General features: G+C 34.8%; 1 protein-coding gene across 1 annotated transcript in view; it reads left to right on the top strand.

Moving 5' to 3' along the window:
• LOC101891849 (nuclear pore membrane glycoprotein 210) overlaps positions 1–20,004 on the top strand; it is a 159,779-nt gene that overhangs the window by 109,761 nt on the left and 30,014 nt on the right. The window contains exons 22-23 of the mRNA XM_005192007.4: positions 4,877–5,015; positions 18,209–18,259. Of these exons, the coding sequence (XP_005192064.1) occupies positions 4,877–5,015; positions 18,209–18,259 (190 nt within the window). The remainder of the gene's footprint in view (positions 1–4,876; positions 5,016–18,208; positions 18,260–20,004) is intronic.

Raw genomic sequence — 20,004 nt, forward strand, 5'->3', positions numbered from 1 at the left:
TTATAGTTTCACTTCCGACGAAGACTACGACGATATTTATTGCTAAATATTGCAATTACAATGTAAAAAGATTCAATTTAAATATAATTGGGGCATGGATGACACACACAAAGACCAAGACAAATCACTTCTGTGCAGCTGCTGCAGCTGTTTGTCCAGTTGCTGCTGTCCATCACCGAAATGCCTGGCTGGCTAGCTCTTCTCTTCATGTTGCATCTCCTTATTCCTCTTTTGTGTGTGCAAGGAAATATGACAACAAATTTGTCACAGACACAGTCATACATCCATACATACATACCACACACATACACAAATGCACAGACGAAAGACATGATTCGTTTCCCTTTGCAATTGCTGACCATTTTCCAAATCTGTGAAGTGAAATGGAATGAAATGTAATTGCAAAGACTTCTTCGTCGGTCACTGAGCCATGACTGATAGTGGGCGGAGCGGTAGCTGCAGCGGCAGCAGAGCCAGACGGGAATTGTAGTGCTCTCAAACAAAAGGGAACTTATTATGGAAAGACAATCAAAGGATTTTCGGTGATTCGAAATATGTCCCTGAACAACAGTTTGCTGGCTGCAACGGCTCTTGCCTGCCGTCGCATGCCCCACCAATTGATCGACTGACCGACCGACGGACAAGCATTACGCTTGCAACACCACCAGCACCACAAACGAAAACAAAAAATTGGCAAAACACAGGGCGCAGAGCAGAGCAGAGCAACCAGCCAACCGGCCAAACCAACTAACCAATACGTAGTTAGTTGCCACTGCAGTCAGTGGCTACGATTGACTATTGGCGAAAGCTGCCACAACTTACAATATCATTTTTATTCGCATTTCATCCGCCTTTCTCCCCATTGCGTTGTGTTAACCCTAGCCCTGTCCAGATTGCAAATCTCATCTCATCAATATTGTGTAATTTGGTTTCTTTTTGCTCCTCGTCATCAGTACAGACAGGAGAAAGAAGAAAAAAGAAAAACACAAAATACAAAAAAAAAAAAAACAAACAAAAATTTCGATTAATAAAGTTAACCACTTGCTGCGTACAGTGAAGAGATACGAATTGAACAAAGATGATGGCTTTTGTTGTTGTTACTGGTCCGTTGGTTGGTTAGTGAATGCAACATATGTATGGCTGTGTGTGGTTTGGCCATCAGTCGGTCAGCCAGTTTTACTGTTCTATATTGGCTGCTTGATGTGCTGACTATTGTCCTTGTAATCTCAGTTGCTGCCTCTGTTGGCCAAAAAAAAAGAGCTCTGCAACGCCACAAAGAGGCAATGCCACCCTGGTAAATCTTAATACATACATATGTGATGCATTTCTTTATAGAAAAACTAGTTGTATACACTCGTACACATACAAGCACGTTACACATGCATATGTTATGTGCATGTGCGTGCAAAAAGTGATGTGGAGAGGGAAAATTGTTATTTATGAATTCAAGTTTTGGAAATTGGATTGAAAGCTGGTCTTTATAAAAATCTGAAACTGTTTGTATTGGTTTCATAAGTATTTTAATTACTTTGTGTTAAATGCATCACTCGTTTTTTTGTGGCGAAAAATGTGAAAATCGAAAAAAATGAAATCACGATTTAAAAAATTCCAACATATTTTGTGGCCCATACACTAGATTGCTTTTGCTGTTAAGCAAATTAACAATATTTCTTTAATCTGAACCAAAAAAAAGGGGAAAGGAAATAGTTGGATATGTCCGTATGCCAATACGTTTGTGGCAAAATAACCGGGTTGGTAACTTCACATGGACCAACACTTTTGTAATTGTAGATTGAAATGAATCTATTCTCATAAAAATACCTAAATGCCTCCTTGAAATACCTATAAATGGATAGAACTGCTTGATGAGTGCCCGCCCTTACATACACGTAAACCAATTTATGCCCCCACTGTGACCAAAATGTGCTTCATAAAAATAATAGATCCGAGGAATGGACAATATTGGTTCACTAATTCATGAACCTCCCGTAAAAAAGTGGTAAAAATTTGACAAATTATAACTCGTTCACATTCCAATATTTTCGGCTATAGTGGAGCTAGCGCGAAAATTGAAAATATAGGTCCAATGATAATGGAACATAACGGTCTGCCACAAAACTTTAAAAAATTTCTAGTTAAAACTTGTTCCGCGGTGAGATTAGTTAGATTTTGCATATAACAAATAATTATAATAATAAGTGAAGATCAAAAAAGTAATAATGACAACTTTAAAAAAAATCGAATTTATGCACCACTTTTTTTCCAACTTCACACATTGCCATATTTTTACTAACACTAGATCTACTGAAAATTTGGGACATTTTGGTCCAATATATTATTTCGTTCCACTAGAAAGGGTAACATAAATGGTCAAATGCTGAGGGCCACCCAATGAATCGTTCTAACTGGTTATGTAACACTAAGTCAGGAGCGAATCTCCCTGAAAACATAAAATTTTCAGTTAAATGCTGAGGTATATGTATTTAGGAACACCGACTGATATTTGAATTTGTGAACAAATTCGTTGGAAAACAGGATCAAACCCTTCAAAGTTGCTAAAATCGAGCGGAGTCGTCTTGGGGGTGCCATACCCAAACATGAACCCATTTCGAAACTAAAATGATTGCGAAAAAAAGAAATAAAAAATGGTCTGTCCTAACTTGTAATGTATTACGAATTTGCTGTTCTATTAATAGGGGTTATGTAAAAACGTGGACCTCAATGGACAATTACACTATGCAACACTTCCAAATTTTTTTCTAATCTTCGAGCTAATATTTCTTATATCGTAGGTAAAAACACGAGAATTATTTTGGTCGAAAATTCTAAGCCTCAGGAGAGTCAACAAATAAGTCGTTTTGGTCCATTTTGAAAATATGATTGGAAACTCCCTTTCGTCGCAATTTTAACAAGTCAAAATATTCAACAAATATTGTTTATAGAAATTAGTATTTGTTTTAATGGGTGATCGGCCGGTATCTCTCGAACAAAATATTCAATTTTGCCTTCTAATGCGTCAGTTGAAGCGGGTCTGTTTGTATAGACATGAACTGTAATATAGCCCCACCAAAATTGTCTAAAGGTGTTAAATCGCACGATGTAAGCGATGTCCGATACCAGAATAAACTGTTCGGCCGGGTCCAACACCATTTGGAACGAATTTATCGTTAAAAATGCTGTTATAATCTTATAAATACCGAATGTAGCCGTTATATTTGGGTCTATACGACGACGTGGACCTGCATAGACAACTTTTGTCATAAGCCATTGCAATATTCAAATACGAAAAAATATCGGTGAACAATGTAGTTAAAATCATCAAAATAACGAATATAGGGAGGTACCATTATATGGGGCAATACCAAACCGTGGACCTGCACAGACATTTTTCTGCCATGGGCTGTAGTATCTATTACGAACTTCAAATGCCAAATTTTAAACAATTCCGGTGAATAATGTCGCTAAAATCATCAAAATACCGAAAATAGGAAGGTACCATATATACCAAAAGTCCTGCGGACATATATTTGAGTAACATTTTAACAAGATACTTCATTTCATTCGGAAGCTAGAGTGATTTCACAGACGGATAGGCGGATAGACGGACGGACCATCTTAAATCGACATAGAATTGTACGCTGACTTTGTGGCGTCTAAAATGTATATTTCGAGGTGTTACAAACGGAATCACAAAGTTAATGTACCCTTCCATACTATGGTGAGGGCACAAAATCCTACCATCGACATGGACACCAATAGATAAAAAGCTTCATCCGTTCACCCTAAACCAAATTGTTCGCACGCTTAGTACACATTTCGTAAACCACCTTCATAAATCAAACTTACTTTCCTACATTGGTTTTCGTACCAAATTTTCGAATTTTCAAAAAAAACCTTTGTAGTGTTTTATATCTTTCCTATTCACTTCCACCATCCGTCGTAGACAAATTTGATAATCGACCCTCATACCCATACTTGCCGGATAATATCTTGTGTAAAGATAAATGTGCCGTTCATTGATTATTGTGGGTATTTGTTTTGTTTGAACTGCAAGTTCGTGCGTGATTTCCAGTTCACCATGCCACTTATTGTTAAAGGACTGATTCCCCGCCAAAAAAAAAAAAAGAAGTGCCAGCTGATCTGTTCACGGAGCCCTTAACATGAGCTAGTGTTGGTCGGTTGGTCTAGTTGGCTGACCTAGCGTTGCGTTGCGTTGCATTGTATTCATTTGTTGTTCGCCCGGTTCGTTATTGCATTGTGCATTGGCATTTGTGCAGCGCTGTGTAAATTTCTTTGTTATTGCCAATGTTTATTTGGTTTCTTCCCATCTCACACTGCCTTGTTCTCTCTGCTTTCTGCCCTTGTTTCGTTTGTGTGCTCCTTTTTTTGTGTGGCGGAAACGGAAGCATGCAATTTGTGTTGTAATATAAAGTAAGACAACAACAATAGCAACACCATCTCCAACACCAACAAAACGAAGCAAACAAACAAAACGAAAACAGAAATTAAAGGACAATACCAAGCGGAAGTTTATTTAATCGATGACATAGATGTATACACGGTCAAAGGATAAGTTAAGTCCATGTGTCCTTCGCCATAATACACTTTTGTACGGCGGCCATTTCGATTATTGGTCGAATTTTTCTTTATTCGCCAGTCATAATTCATAAAAAATGAAATTTGTTTTTCGTTGGTCGATGGTGACTCCGCTACTCAGGGCAGCTGTCGAAGAGAATTAATTTTTATTGAACCATCGAATCTTTTGTTGTCCTGCCTCGTGCCTCGTGCCATGGTCTTATCTGATTGCAGCGTCATTATCATTTCCAGTAAATACTCATTTATTCTCTTATTCTTTTTTTTATTCACTTCATTACAGATTCCCGTCCTTGGCTCAACAACGCTGCAGAAGTGCTCCAGTAAGCCATTCAATACGTCATCGGCCTTCATGGTTAAATTATTGTCAAATATTGGCTTAATTGTTGTTGCCATTGTGATTCTGGCCGCTACTGTTTGGTGTAAGTATTGAAATGAACATTGTAATTTGTAGAAAAATATATAAATGGGGCAAGTTTCGCGATTAATCGAACTCAAATGTTTATTAATATTTGTAAGTCGCTGTCGAACGCGAACTTTTATACTTTATTACAACTCATATATACGGCGATAATTATTACAAATCATCTTGGGGTATTCATGTACAGAAAAATACGCATACATAGAAATACAACAATGGTATGACAAAAACCAGAGTACTCGGCAAGAGTAGAATCTTCTGAATTTCGAACGAACTTTGCTCCTAAACAAAAACCTCTTTTGCTCCTAAAAAAAGGAAAATATGCTCACTCATATTCAAATGACATCGAAAAATTGAGTTTGCTCCATTTGTTCTGCACTCGCTCGAATTCGAGTGTTTTTGTACAAATTCGAGTGAGTTTGTCGGAGGTCGGTATCAAAGTATTGAAAAGTCGAAAAGGCTACACAATATTGGTTATTTTGGTAGCGTTTGGGCTTTTTTATTAAAAATAAAAACTTTTCAAATTTTGTGATTTTTGTAAGTCTTCAGTCCCTTTTAATCGCCTGAATGGATATAAAGACGTTAATACTCTAACTAGTCTTTTCCATTCCAACACAGGTCTCACACACTCACGCAACTTCAACAACTACAATGTGAAACGAGTTTTTTTGGTGGAAACCGACAGATTTCTCCGCGATTCTAACTTCAGAGTTATGAAACAGCTCTAAGACCACTGTTTCTTAATCTAATTTTTTAATAATCGATATTTTGATATCAGAGCTCTGGCTCTTCCCGAAAAAACATAACATATGTTTAATATTTAATAATTGTTTACTACTTTTTGTAACCTTTTAGGACTAAGTTTAAAACCCCCTTTCTGTACATCAAAGAACAGAGTTTCAGCTCCTCCCTGTAGCTCAAGGCCGATGGTACAAAATTTAGTACCTTTGAGTACGAAAATATTTGTCGTATACGATTTTGTCCATTGCAGCGAAAACTATATGAAAAAATCAAGAGTTCTTATTCTTTGTAGTGAGCCTATACGAATAGCACAGTATTTAGTACCCTTTTTCCGTTTTGTACTATTTCTGTGCGAATTTTAACAATCTTATTCGGTATACCATTTATGAAATGACATCGCTTACGATCCTTATTTTAATTTTCAACATTTATTTAATTTAGCGTACAATATTAAGTACGCTTTTGTACTTTTCGTAGCCGTTGAATTCGAAATGCCAATATCGCTTTCGTTCAACTTTTGTTTACCATGGACAAACGCATACACAAAAACTCAGAAATGCAGCTTTTTGTGCCTCTTTTGTACCTCTTCAAACTTTTTGTGTCCTTTTGAAACGTATTTCCAAAATATTTTCTATTATTTTTTTTAACATAGCCAAATCTATTTAGAATATTTCAGGCATTTTGCTTTTCGTGGCCGCTTCGTACTATTTAGTATATTTTACTAATTTTTGTACACTTGTATCCTAACAAGTTCCTGATTATCACAGACACACAAAGTCAAACTCAGACATGTTGATCTTTCCGATCGTTCTACACAATTTGTAATATATTTAATACTTTTCAGAACTTTTCGTACACTTTTAGTACAGGTATATTTGATTTGAGAAAACTATAAAAAATCAGAGCTTTAGCAGCTCCCAGTACGAAGCTTTAGTACAAATTTTCAAAAAAAAAGTCTTATTTCTCACGTGCGTCCCAAGGTTTCCCCATCATAGTTTCAAGATTCTAGTTTCAGCCGATTCAATCAGTGAATCAGCCAAGCATAGGTTAACAATTATGTAATCTTGATAACATCAACGCCCTATTCATATTTTTCGTATTAAAAGTACTAGAAATTGGGCTTCTGAGTTAAAATTCCAAATATTAAAAGTTAGATAAAAATTAAATAAGTTTTCTTTTGTTTAATTTGTACTAAAGATGTACTAAAGAGCACACGTATTTCATACTTTAGGACTGATTGAGAAGAACTAAATTGTTAAATTTAACTGCAGTGAAACGTTTTTAGTATTTATTAGAGCTAAATACTGAAATGTCCTAAAATGTGTCCTGGAGTAAAAATTCTGTAACTTATCAAATATGATTCCTGCAAAAGATGGCATATAGGTGGAATTTTCAGTAGTTAATACCAAATGGTACTGCTACTGTGCTGTTGGAGCAATAATTCTGAAATTTGAAATGTAAATTTGACTGGGGATGTTAGCATAACTTTCGAAATATAATTTGTAATTCCTGAATTTTGGGTAGTAACAAATTACTTTACTATTCTCACAATCTAGATTTCTAAAATGTATTTTTTTGTACCAAATGTATACGTTCTTAAATGGAAATGGATAGATCTTTATTGTAAGGGAAACATTATTTGGTAGAGTATACACAGATGATATGAAGGATTGTTAAAAGGCGTGATTTTATTTTAAAATATTACTTTACGGGTTCTAGAAGTACTAAATGCTACCACACTGTTATTATGCGATCGGTAGACCGTAGAACTTTGAGTGTCACTCTTTATGTCGACGATCGAAATGGGACGTAATTTTTACAAACTCCCATTATAAAGCTATGAACGTTTCAATGGGTCGATTGAATTAGAAATTCCAACATTTGGCATTGTAGAATTTCTGGGTTATTGGATATATGGTTATTTGATTTTTATAGAAATCAACAAAAAAGTACAGTTACCTTTTATATATAATCTGAAATTCGGTGTGGGATGGCTTTTAATATTAAGGGTCGAAGTAAAGATTTCGTTTCGAAAACGTACACCATAAGTGTACAAAAAGTATCTTGAACATGACAGAGGATATAAAGATAAAAACATACGTACTTTGATTTCAATTAAAGCACTATATTCCTAAAATTATTATTATTATTTTTTTTACTATAGATACAAAATTACTAAATAATGTGTTAAGGTGGTGCGAACTTTTAAATTCGTCATTGGAAAATGTTTTTAGAAATCCAAAATAATTGTTATAAGATGACGAATAAAATGTACTTAATTTAGAACTCTTTAAACCCAATTGTGCAGAGAACATCCAGAATATATTCCATATTATCAAAAATTATGAAAAAAAATGAATGGTTGCTGTTGATAGTTTGTTAAAAATATATAATTTACTAAAATTGAGACTTCTGTCTGATTTCATGTTAGTGATTCATCAAAGGTATTCTGTTGATACGGCTTCAACTTAATCCAGGTTGAAGTATAGCTTCCATATATATTTTACCCTTATTCCGGATTTGCAATAATAAACCAAAAGCGGTACACGATGATACAGAACCCAACCTTTGCACTTGTATATCACCTTTCCTGAATTGACCTTGAAATTAAAATTAATAAATTCATGCTCTTCTTAATAAGAATTTCACAGTGAATTAAAACTTCTGTACCTAATATTTACACACACATATTAATATTTATTAAACGATTTATCTGGGCTCAAACTTATTTGGAGGCTACAAAAATGTCGGAGACTTTTTGGTTTTTTTTTTGCCTTCCAACACATTTTGCTAATTTCTCCTCCGGCTCAATAATTGATATTCAAATTCATATTTATTTTTCATTTCGACGAAATAATATTGAAGTGGAATGTTTTCGTTACTTATCTCGCTCGCATAAACCTTGCCAGAGATCACCAAGTGGAAGACACTTCATCTTTTTAGTTTGCACAGTGTGGATGATGTGTGGGTCCGGATATGGCTTCATAAGCGATTCCATTAACTTTTATCAATTTACGTATCATTCCATCCTGCATTTGAGGTTTTATTTTTGTTTTGCCCTGTTGCTTTGCATATGAACCGAAGATAACTTTTTTCTCTCTCTCCTACCTCTGCTTCTCTGCTCTGCTTGCTCGGCATGGTGGAAGAAGGGATTAAACAAACATCCGGAGTATTTGAATATCAGGTGAAGTGTTTATTTTGTAACAAAATTTGATAAAGGTCTTCTTTTGGTTTGTCTTGTAATCGAAAAACAAACCACCTCATAGTGGAAAGTTGGATGCTGAGGGTTTTCGAATGGAAAAACTTTTAAAATATTCAAATGTTATTGCTTTTGCTGTTGTTGTTGTTGTATATCGATAAGTATGATTTGCGATATGGGTAGAACATTCGTTAGCAACGACTATGTGAATTCGTTGGAAATAAAAAAAAACTTGGAACGAAAGAACTACTAGGAGTTTGTTTTTTGTTTTAAAGAAGAAACTTTAGTTAACACTTGAATGGGTAAAAAATTTAATATTGAAATAAAAAGTTAAACAAAAATTATAGGGAGAACTAAAATATTAAGCATAGTTTTTTCTTAAAGAAAATAAATTGGATTTTTGTTTTACATTTGTGCCATATGACCTTTTTGGCGTTATACGCGTGGTTTACGTTATTGTAGTCTAAGTTGGGTGTAATTATTTCAATCGGAACTACATAATTGTTCCCCGCGAAAAGATATAAGAATAGGATTCCAGATTTGCAAAGTTCAATATTAAATATTGAAATTTTTATTTAGGGACACATGATAAAGAAATATAGCTACAATTATAAACCTTGTTATACAGAACAAATACTTTCTTAATTTTATACCTTTTCTTGGTAACTGGACTTCGGACTTAAGGCTCGAAAAGAGCAGGATGTATGGCAATTCGATTTAAAACAGTTTTTAAAATATGTTTTGTTTAACAAAAGTAGAATTATTCTCAGAAACAGGATTTCTAAAATTTTACTTTTTGGTATCATTCTGTATACGTATTTGGAATTAAGAGATCATTATTGTAATAATGGCAGTTTTGAGGAAACGTCATTCGAAAAAGTGTACACATTTGTTGGGAAAAGGGGTGCGAGAAAGCCTGATTTTTGATAATTCTACTTTAAGGATTCTAAAAGTACAACACTGTTGATGCGGTCTGTACGTCCTAGGTCTTTACGTCGCACACAATTCGCAAAAACGAAGATAATTTAAAAAATGGAATTCGTCTTTCGGAAAAACTTTTTAAAATTATTACAGAACAAAAAATCTAAAGAATCAGCTACAATATGAGCCCCCATATAGCTAAATGTGACCGATATGTCGCATTTTCAATACCAAACGTACTGCAGTTAATATAAATGTCTAAAATTTCAAAACGACAGAATGCTTCTCTGTATTATTTTCCGTCGAGGGGGGGGAGGAAATACTGGATTTTTGCCAATTCGTATTATAAGGTTATGAACATTCTTTGGGTATTATAGAGTTTAAGAGACATATGCAATGGGGTTGTCGTACTAAAAAATATTTTGAAATTTGGTACCGAGAATTTAGGGTGGAAATTAGGATGTGATTTTAAAAATGCATACTGATAGTAAAAACAAGTAAAAAAGCTGTAAGTTCGGCCAGGCCGCACTTTGAATACCCTCCACCATTTGAAACGAATTTGGGAATTCTTAAAAACAATAAAATCCGTAAGAGATTCTGTTAAAATCCTAAAAATACCGAATGTAGCTGTTATTTACGGTATATACGACGACATGGGCCTGCATAGGTAACTTTTGTCATAAGCCATTACAATATTCAAATATGAAACTTACAAAAAATCGGTGAATAATGTAGCGAAAATCACCAAAATACCGCATATCGGGAGGTACCGTTATATGGGGCCTATACGAAGACGTGGAGCTGCACAGACAATCTCCTGTCACAGGCTGTAGCATCCATTACGAACATCAAATACCAAATTTGAAAGAATTCCGGTGAATAATGTCACTAAAATCCACAAAGTACCGAATATCGGGAGGTACCGTTATATGGGGGCTATACAAAAACTAGGTCCACGTTTTGGCCCTTTTTCAATACCAAAAGTCCTGCAGACATAATATACATTTTAGTATAATTTTATCAATCTACTTCAATTCCTTCGGAACCTAGAGTGATTTCAACGGACAGACGGATAGACGAACAGACGGAAGGACATGACTAGTATTTCATGCTGATCAAGAATATATATACTTTGTGGGGTCTAAAATGTATATTTCGAGCTGTTACAAACGGAATGACAAACCTAGTATACCCTCCATACTATGGTGGAGGGTATAAAAATGCTAAATGGTAATACATATGCTATGACTGGTATAGAGCGGACGGCAAGAACTTTAACTTTGAACATGATGCGATGTCATTTGTTGAGATGTAAAGTTGCAAATTTGTTGCATATATTTGCATTTCAAGGACTATATTTCCAAAATTCATCTTGGGTTGAGTAAAGGAAGCTTTTTTCGACGTATAATCTTTACCCCTGAACTATTATTGACACATATTGTATGATTTTGGATAGCTTAAAATGTCAGCAATACTTTGACTTTGCAGCAGGCCCGTGCAAGGCCCGTGCGTGCAAGGGATGCATCTCATAGCTCTACTTAGCAAAATAAATTCGAAGGACTCGCAATGTAACACCTATGAATTTTAAAGTTTAAAAATTGAGCTTAAAAATTTTATAAACACTTTTATATTGCAGGCAGATATGGTTACCGCTTTATACCGGGGAGCCGATTCAAGTTTGATAAAGTCCAAATGTTATGCCACCTTAGTCATTTTTAATGAAACAAATGTAACCTGCACCACAAATGGAATTAACTACATTTGCAATACATTGATTCGTATAAAATTCTAAGTCGATTTAGCTATGTTCGCCTGCCTGTCTGTCTGCCCTTGGAAACAAGATAGAGACTATTATGTTGAGCTTCGGGACTTGACCTATATTGGACCGGTTTATATATGAACATATTTTGGGTGTTTTAAATATTTCGGCACAGCCAGACGTAATTTGACATTTTTAGAGCATCATTTTTTATTATCTCTGTGCATTTGTTTGTAACACGGAGAAGGAAGTGGGATAGACCCATAGCTACTTTTGAGGATCTTCATAGAATCACTTTCTGAGTCGATTTATGCATGTCAGTCCATGTGTTTTTGTGAACAAAATGCATACCGCTTTAATTATCCGTTTGAGATGAAATTTTGAAAACAATATTTGTTTGACCAAGGACGAACCCTTTTGAAATGGGTGAGAATCGGTTCAAATCGAGATATAGCTCCCGAATTCAGGGTGATATAAAAAAATGCAACAAATTCAAACGCCACAATTTTTACATTTTTTTTAAATGTTATTCAATGAAAGCAAAAAATGTCGGAAATAGCATCAAATTTTAAAATACGTTTAGATTTGTTAGACCAAGCGAAGCAACTTTTTAGCTTTTTAGCATTTTTCGGCCACTGCGTCGCAGTTTTCGATCAAGTCTCTTCTTTACTTTTCGAACCATTTCTGCTACGCTACCATTATCACGGTAACGAGCGATTCACATTTAAATGCTGGAGTGCTCTATCGATAGCCACTTGTGGTTTTCCAGCCAAATATAAAGAAATCACACTAAGGTAAGTGTGCCTAAGTTCGGCATGTCCCAGAAGTCGGCACTTTTTATTTTTAAGCCCAAATAAATGAAACTATTATAAATAAATGTATTTTGTTTACGTCAAATATAGTGCCAGCTATCTTTGTGCACAATTTCGCTCAGAAAAGATGATTTATTCTAATAAAAATTAAATTTTTGTCTTTGAAGGTCCTCAACAATCCATGTTCTTAGGAAAAGTACAATAAAGACGTCGAATCAGTTTAACTAAACAAAAATATTATATTTTAATGAATTAATTTATTATTATTAATTATTCTTACAAAAAAATTGGTTTGCCGACTGTTGGAACATGCCATAGCGACAATTAGCAAGTGGTGCCGACTACTGGCAAAAAAAAACACTGTTTTAATAAAACTACAAATTTATGAAATTGAATAAAAAGTTATTAAAACTTTATTTATTATTGCAGAATCTATACAAAATTTCGAATCTGAATAAATTAACTTTGTAATAATTGAAAAGTTCTACTCAGAATGGTGACCGATTAAAAACGCGAAAATCCTAAAAGTGCCGACAACTGGTACACTTACCCTATCACGCTTGAATTCCATTACGAATAACTTTTTTTCTGGAAAATTCTCATTATAATGCTTTTGTACGCCTGTAAACAATATGATGAGCTGTCACTGGAATAATTTTAACAGCTGTCGGACGAGTGGCTTTATTTTTCATCTCACCCTATGTAAATTGGGATCATTTAAAAGACCAAACGTCTTTTCCGTTTGAGCGTTTGTAAGACACTGAATTTATTTATTAAAAACATTTCTTAAGAACTAGTTGTGATAATATGACTTAACCTAAATTATAATTAAGTGTAAATGAGAGAGAGATAGATACCAACCGTACACATGCATATGCACCATGCCACCATAAACCTTAGGGGGAGGTCATACACACGCATAGCTATCTCACATGTGGCAAGCAAACAAGCTGCACTTGCTTATCATTCTGAGTAAAGATTACATCCCATAATCTAACTCCACCATAACACATGCAGCAATTGAAAATTCTGTATTACTTATTTCTAACTCGAAGGTCTGCTCACCACATTTTCTTATCTTATTTCATGTGGACTGTATTAAGAAGATCCCAATTTAACAAATCCCTCTCATCTACACTAGGTAGCCCCGCTATTCTCTTTTATTATAAAAACATGTTCACTTATCCGTGAACATTCTTGGCAGGGGCAAAAATACATATAAAATATAAAAATTACAAATATGAACAATAAAATTGATCTAATAGAAGTGACATTTTAAGAGAAAAGAAGTTAAGTTATAGCACCCAAGTAACTCCTCCATCTATCCAGCCTGGCTCTCTTAAAGGTTCCACCTCCCTTGTCTGCCGGCTTCAATTTCCAGGCTGAATCCATTTTATGTGTTGTTTTCTTTCTGTGATCAAAGTTCTCATCCTTCTCTGGCAGCGCCATCTTACCGACTTTGGACAGTTTATCGTTCCAGTGTTCATAATTTTCTGTCACTCCGGCTTGTATTTTATTCGCTGCACCACTTCCACTAGACATCTTGATCACAACTTGACCGTCTTCTAGCATCTTATTATTCCAGCGACGCAGATTGCTTTTCTTCTTAGTTTTCATCTCGCTGGCAAATAGATTATCTTCGACTTCTTCCAATCTCCCTGTGTCCAGTTTTCCAGGGAGCTGTTCATCTACCTTTTCAAAAGTTGATTCTCTTTCGGCAATTGGGTCTTCCATATAAACCTCTTCAACCATCATATCTTCGTTGATATTGACCACTAATTTTGCAGCCAATTCATCAGCCTCGATTTTGGATGCTTTCTGCGATATGAGCAACTCTTCCTTTAGTTGCAATATTTCAGCCTCCAGCAGAAATATCCTTCTTTCTTTTTCTTCACCAGCTTCTAGATTTGCAGCCAACCCGTCACGTTCGGATGCAGCTGCAAGTCGTCCTGTTTTTGCACAAGACAACTCATCACTAAGTTGTCTTATTACCGCCTTCAATGCCTCGCCCTCGCGTTCTGCCTCCTGTTTAGCCGCTCGTAATTTGTCCTTGGTATTCTCGATAACACACACAGCATTTTCGACTTCCTCCTTCAATTTGGAGACAAGTTTGAGGGCATCTTCTTTTTCATCTTTCTGTGAAATCAAGGCAAACTCCATTTCCTTAATATCACCTTCCATTTTTCTCATTACGGCTACTGCTGCTTCGCGCCCCTCTCGCTCGCTGTCCAATTCGGATGTTATGTAGGCCACTTGTTTCTTCAAGCCAAGGACTTTCTCTTTGGTCTCCACATTAAGAGCCTGTGTGACTTTAAGGATGACCTTAACATCTTCCAAATACAGCCTCGCTGTCCCATTCGGCTGACTTGCCCTGATAGCAGCGGCTAGTTTGGACTTCTTTAGAAGCATCTCTAAAAATCGCCTATGAACGCCTGGATATGATATCACTTCTCTTGCCGCGTCCATAATTTTTTCTTTGGCGAAGTCAAATACGCCTTCTATGGCTTCTTCTGTCTTTAAGGTACTCATTATTTCCATAATTGTACCCATCATTTCGAGAAGAGTGACAGCCTCTTCCTTTAGTTTCATCATTGGCGGCCGTTTCACCGATTCGTCCTCCTGGGCATATGCATCACCCCTTCTGTCTGAAGATTTCAAATATGAGGCCCCCTCGGTGTGCACCGCCACCACAGTCTTCTGTGCTGAAGTTTCCTTCTGACTCAGCATCCTTTTATTTGGCTTATAAATTTCTTCTGTATGGGAACAATTCCAGCTGTAGTTTTAGCTCGGTAATTTTCCACTCTTGAAGACCAATTTTAGCCTGACAGAATTTCCTCGATGTTAAGGCAAATTCTTCAACATTTATCCTCTACCGATCCGGCTCGGTGGACCAATGTAAATTGGGATCATTTAAAAGACCAAACGTCTTTTCCGTTTGAGCGTTTGTAAGACACTGAATTTATTTATTAAAAACATTTCTTAAGAACTAGTTGTGATAGTATGACTTAACCTAAATTATAATTAAGTGTAAATGAGAGAGAGATAGATACCAACCGTACACATGCATATGCACCATGCCACCATAAACCTTAGGGGGAGGTCATACACACGCATAGCTATCTCACATGTGGCAAGCAAACAAGCTGCACTTGCTTATCATTCTGAGTAAAGATTACATCCCATAATCTAACTCCACCATAACACATGCAGCAATTGAAAATTCTGTATTACTTATTTCTAACTCGAAGGTCTGCTCACCACATTTTCTTATCTTATTTCATGTGGACTGTATTAAGAAGATCCCAATTTAACAAATCCCTCTCATCTACACTAGGTAGCCCCGCTATTCTCTTTTATTATAAAAACATGTTCACTTATCCGTGAACACCCTATATTTGTCGATGTAGCTTGAATAAGATCGAGCATATTTTGCTCGAAGTCGAGTTGATTCTACTCTTGACACATAAACTTTTAGTTTTTGTATTTGTATATATATTTTCTTAAACCACAGATGCAAACGAAATAAAACCGATCACGTTACGATAACTGTCACCAATATGTACCAACAAAGTGTTATTGCTTTTTTGTCTTATGACTTATTAACTGTTTTGCCTTATTAACTTTTTACACGACCCTTCCCTGAGTCTGCAGTAAATTAAGCCAAATAAATGTTTGCCGCTCGATTTCACTTTTAGAGTAAAATCTTACTCTATTTCGAGCGTTTCTCACTCTAATTTTTCAAACATCAGTAACCAAACAAAAGAGTGGAGAAGTAAACCCATCTACGGGATAGTTTCACTCCCAAACGTGCAAATACGTGTTCTTGTTTTGGATACAGTTCCTATACCGATACATCTTCGATTCGGTATTTTGCAGATCTCAGCACAATGTTTAAACAGATTTCCCTTGCAAAAATAGTTATATTTTGATCCGAGTATTTTAATGGTTTTCGTATATCGATATTCCTTGTCACATTTTTTAACTGTTTAGGAACTTCGTGGACAATCGATCTTTTCATAATTTAATTTTTTTTACATGGTAGAGGGTATATAACGCCGTTTCTTACTCATTATATTTTTTGATTTTTGAGCCAGAAGCAGTGGTTTACATTCTAATTCAGATATGAGTAAATAAATCGATACAAAAAATCCCAAACCTGATTTTTGGCCGTATAAGCATTAAGGTGATGAGAATGATTTATCACACATAGTATATATCTGGTCTATAAATTATGTTGAGAAGATATACAGTTTAACCCCCTTAGGTAGTATTAAGAGGCACAAATATTGGATCCAATCTAAGATCCCGTTTTAATTATACGAAATTAATGATTTTTTAAAATGTCTACACTTTGTGGAAGGTATCGGAAGAAGAAGATGTATTTATATGCCACTATTGAATTTATTTATTTATTTATTTTTGTATAAATATTTTAAGAAATTGTCACTGCTGACCTATTTTTTAGGGTTTGTTGCCTTTAAACTATGGATAAAACTTTTGGTAACAATATTCAGAATTTTCGGGTATTAACACACAGAGGGTCTAAAACGCACTCGCCAAATTTTAGGAGTTTTTAAGGCTGGAGCCTTATGATCAAATTTAAGTTTTCAACAATGCTGGTCGCTTCTATTGGTACTTAAGAGTTGAGATGGAACGAACTAGTTCCTTATTTAGCTCCGTAAACTCCGGTCGTTTGTATGAAAATTCTGCGTATGAGTGATATGAAATACGAGAAATTTATGAAATCACTCATACTTTTAGGAATTGGTGTGCTGAACTATGAACTAGATTGACACAACTCTATTAAGAACCAGTAAAAGCGGACATCATTTTTTATTAGTTTGTGCATGTTTATTTTATTTTAAAAAATTTAAATATATAGATGTTTTGATATTCAAATACAATATATTTGAGATCACAAAAAAAATATGTAAAATATAATGCAAAAATGGCCTCAAAGGAGTATTTTGTTGGGTACGAAAAGACAATATTATAAACTAAAAAATTGCATATTTACAGCGTATAAAAGACATTTTCGGAAAAGAAGCGACAACTCACAATGGGTCACAATAGAAATAAATAGGGTTAATTTTCAATTTTAAGTTGTTCGTTATTTCATATTTTTGCATTAATTTTGATTACTTTTTGGCTTACTTTATATATATTTGGAACATATTTTGTAATTCCATAATATTTAAATTACCCAAAAATTGGAAAAAATTGATGTGTAGTTTAATTTTACTTTAATACGATAAGCTATGTTCAAATCATTTTATTTTTTATTTTTACCATGTAAAATATTCAAAAATCCGAAGTGATATCAAAATTCCCTATGTTATGTACCCGGTCGATATACAATCTTGTATCTACAACTTAACTTGAAATTGTCTTTAAGGTAGTATAATAACCTCATATTTTTTTTGCCTTCAGTTTATAAATTCACCTCATGTCCGGAAGCAATAAAATAGTTCGCACCATGCGTGTTTGCAGTTCAGTGATTTTAGCTACACTTCTCCGGTCACAGTCAAAAAGTTTATTGACATCAAAGAACACTAACTCGAAATTGAAATAGAGAACCGAATTCGGAATTCTTTTTTATTTTTTTTTTAAAAAGTTTGTTTTATATTTAATTCGTGCTCTTAACTGTAATTTAGATTTTAGTATTTTTGTTTTTTTTTTTTCATTTTTTTTTTGCTGTGAATGCATTTTTAAATGTTCCTCTTTTCATCTTCTTCCTCTCTCTCCCTTTCTGTTCATTTCAGTGTATTTATATTTGAATCCTTCAAGTGGCAGCACTCAAATAAACCCAGACGGTAAGTAGAGTTTAATTAACAATTTCCCCACAACTTCTAAACTTGCAGCTTTTTTTTTTTGTTGGTCTAAGAGCGTAAAACTAAAAAATAAAAAAGTCGGCAAAAAATTCAAGTCTATTTATGTGTGTTGGTTGGTAGCGAGCGAAACTACTACCACCACCCCCATCAGCACTGCTACTTCTGCTACTACTTTGTCGACTTCTCACGGATTCGCACATAAAAGGGAAGTGGGAATAATCACAACTCAAAACTCTTGTAATATTTTTGGCCAGATTTTAAAAGTTTGGTTTCCGTTTCCGCATTTGGTCGTGATGGTGATGATTTTTCGTCTATTCGTTGTATAAGTTTCTTTTATTGTGTTTTCCTTTTATTTTTCATTGCTCAGTGCCTTCCTTTACTTCCCGGCTCATGATTTTGTTTGCTTTCCCGTTAGTAAACAGTGGTTTATTGTTATTTGTTTATAAAATTTTCATTTTAAGCGATTTGGCTACTGACTTCCATTTAGAAAGTTAGAGATGCTGTACTTACTATCATTAAATTTACACTACCAGACTTTCTGTTTTTATTTCCGATTATTTATTTATTTGCTATGCTTTATCTGCGACTGAAGTAATCTCAGTCGCATTCAGGATTAACTCCAGAACACATGAACCACAAAGGACCCACAATCCTCAAGTTAAAACGTAAGTTGATATATTACAATTTTTTTGTGGTTTTAATTGACAAGCATGTGATGATACAGACGGCTCTGTGGATATTAATAGTCGGCTCGATGATATTCGGATTGGTGTATAAGGGCTGATGAAGTCGACTTAATGATGAAAGACTTGACGGTCGATGGATATAGCCGACTTTATGTTATTCGAATATTCGTGTTGATAGAGTCCGCTTGATGTATTCTGGCTTTCGGAACTCAGGTTGACGAAGTCGGCCAAACGATAACCGGGCTATAGATTTGTGTTGTAATCGCCTCGACGTGCTTGGGCTAATAGGGCTTTGTGCCAATCGGGAGCAGCAGCCGGCTCGACATGTTCGGTTAATGTAGTTGGTTTAGATCAGGGCAAGGCAGAGAGCCTCAAAAATTTTTTGTGATTGTATGTGTTTTGAAATAACAAAATATTGCAAGTGTTTTTTTGCCTCTCTTTACAGAGTGAGAAATAATTGGTTGTCTTTAAATTTTCGTTTTAAAAAAACTTCGTTGTTAAAAATTAATATTTTGATCAGAGAATTCGGCGATATATTTGCACAGTAATTTCAATTATGTTTCATTTTAAAGTAAAAAAATATATAAGTTGACATTTTTAAAAATTTTATATAATTTTTATTAAAATAAAATTATTAAACACAAATAATAATTTCCGACTTAACATCCTAACCATCTAAGTTGATCCTTTAAAAATTAATACCGATTACCACAGGCTGACATACGCAAATAGTTGTAGAATTTTATGCTGATCAGAAACGCATATCCTGCGTTGGGTTCTAAAATAGTATGTCTATAATTTTTACAAATTCTGAAATATTTGTTCCGAATATGTAGTAAGATATATTTGTGCTCCAATATTTCTTACGGTGTATTCATAAAAATATTCGACAGCACCTTCCTCAGTCGTTGAGAAAGGTGCTGTCGGATATTTTTATGAATACACCGTAAGAAATATTGGAGCACATACATATATCTTACTACATATTTGAAACAAATACTTCCGAAATTGTAAAAATTATAACTTTTGACATTTATCTTT

Source organism: Musca domestica, unplaced genomic scaffold, assembly GCF_030504385.1.
Source record: "Musca domestica strain aabys unplaced genomic scaffold, Musca_domestica.polishedcontigs.V.1.1 10, whole genome shotgun sequence".
In the NCBI taxonomy this organism is placed as follows: domain Eukaryota; kingdom Metazoa; phylum Arthropoda; class Insecta; order Diptera; family Muscidae; genus Musca; species Musca domestica.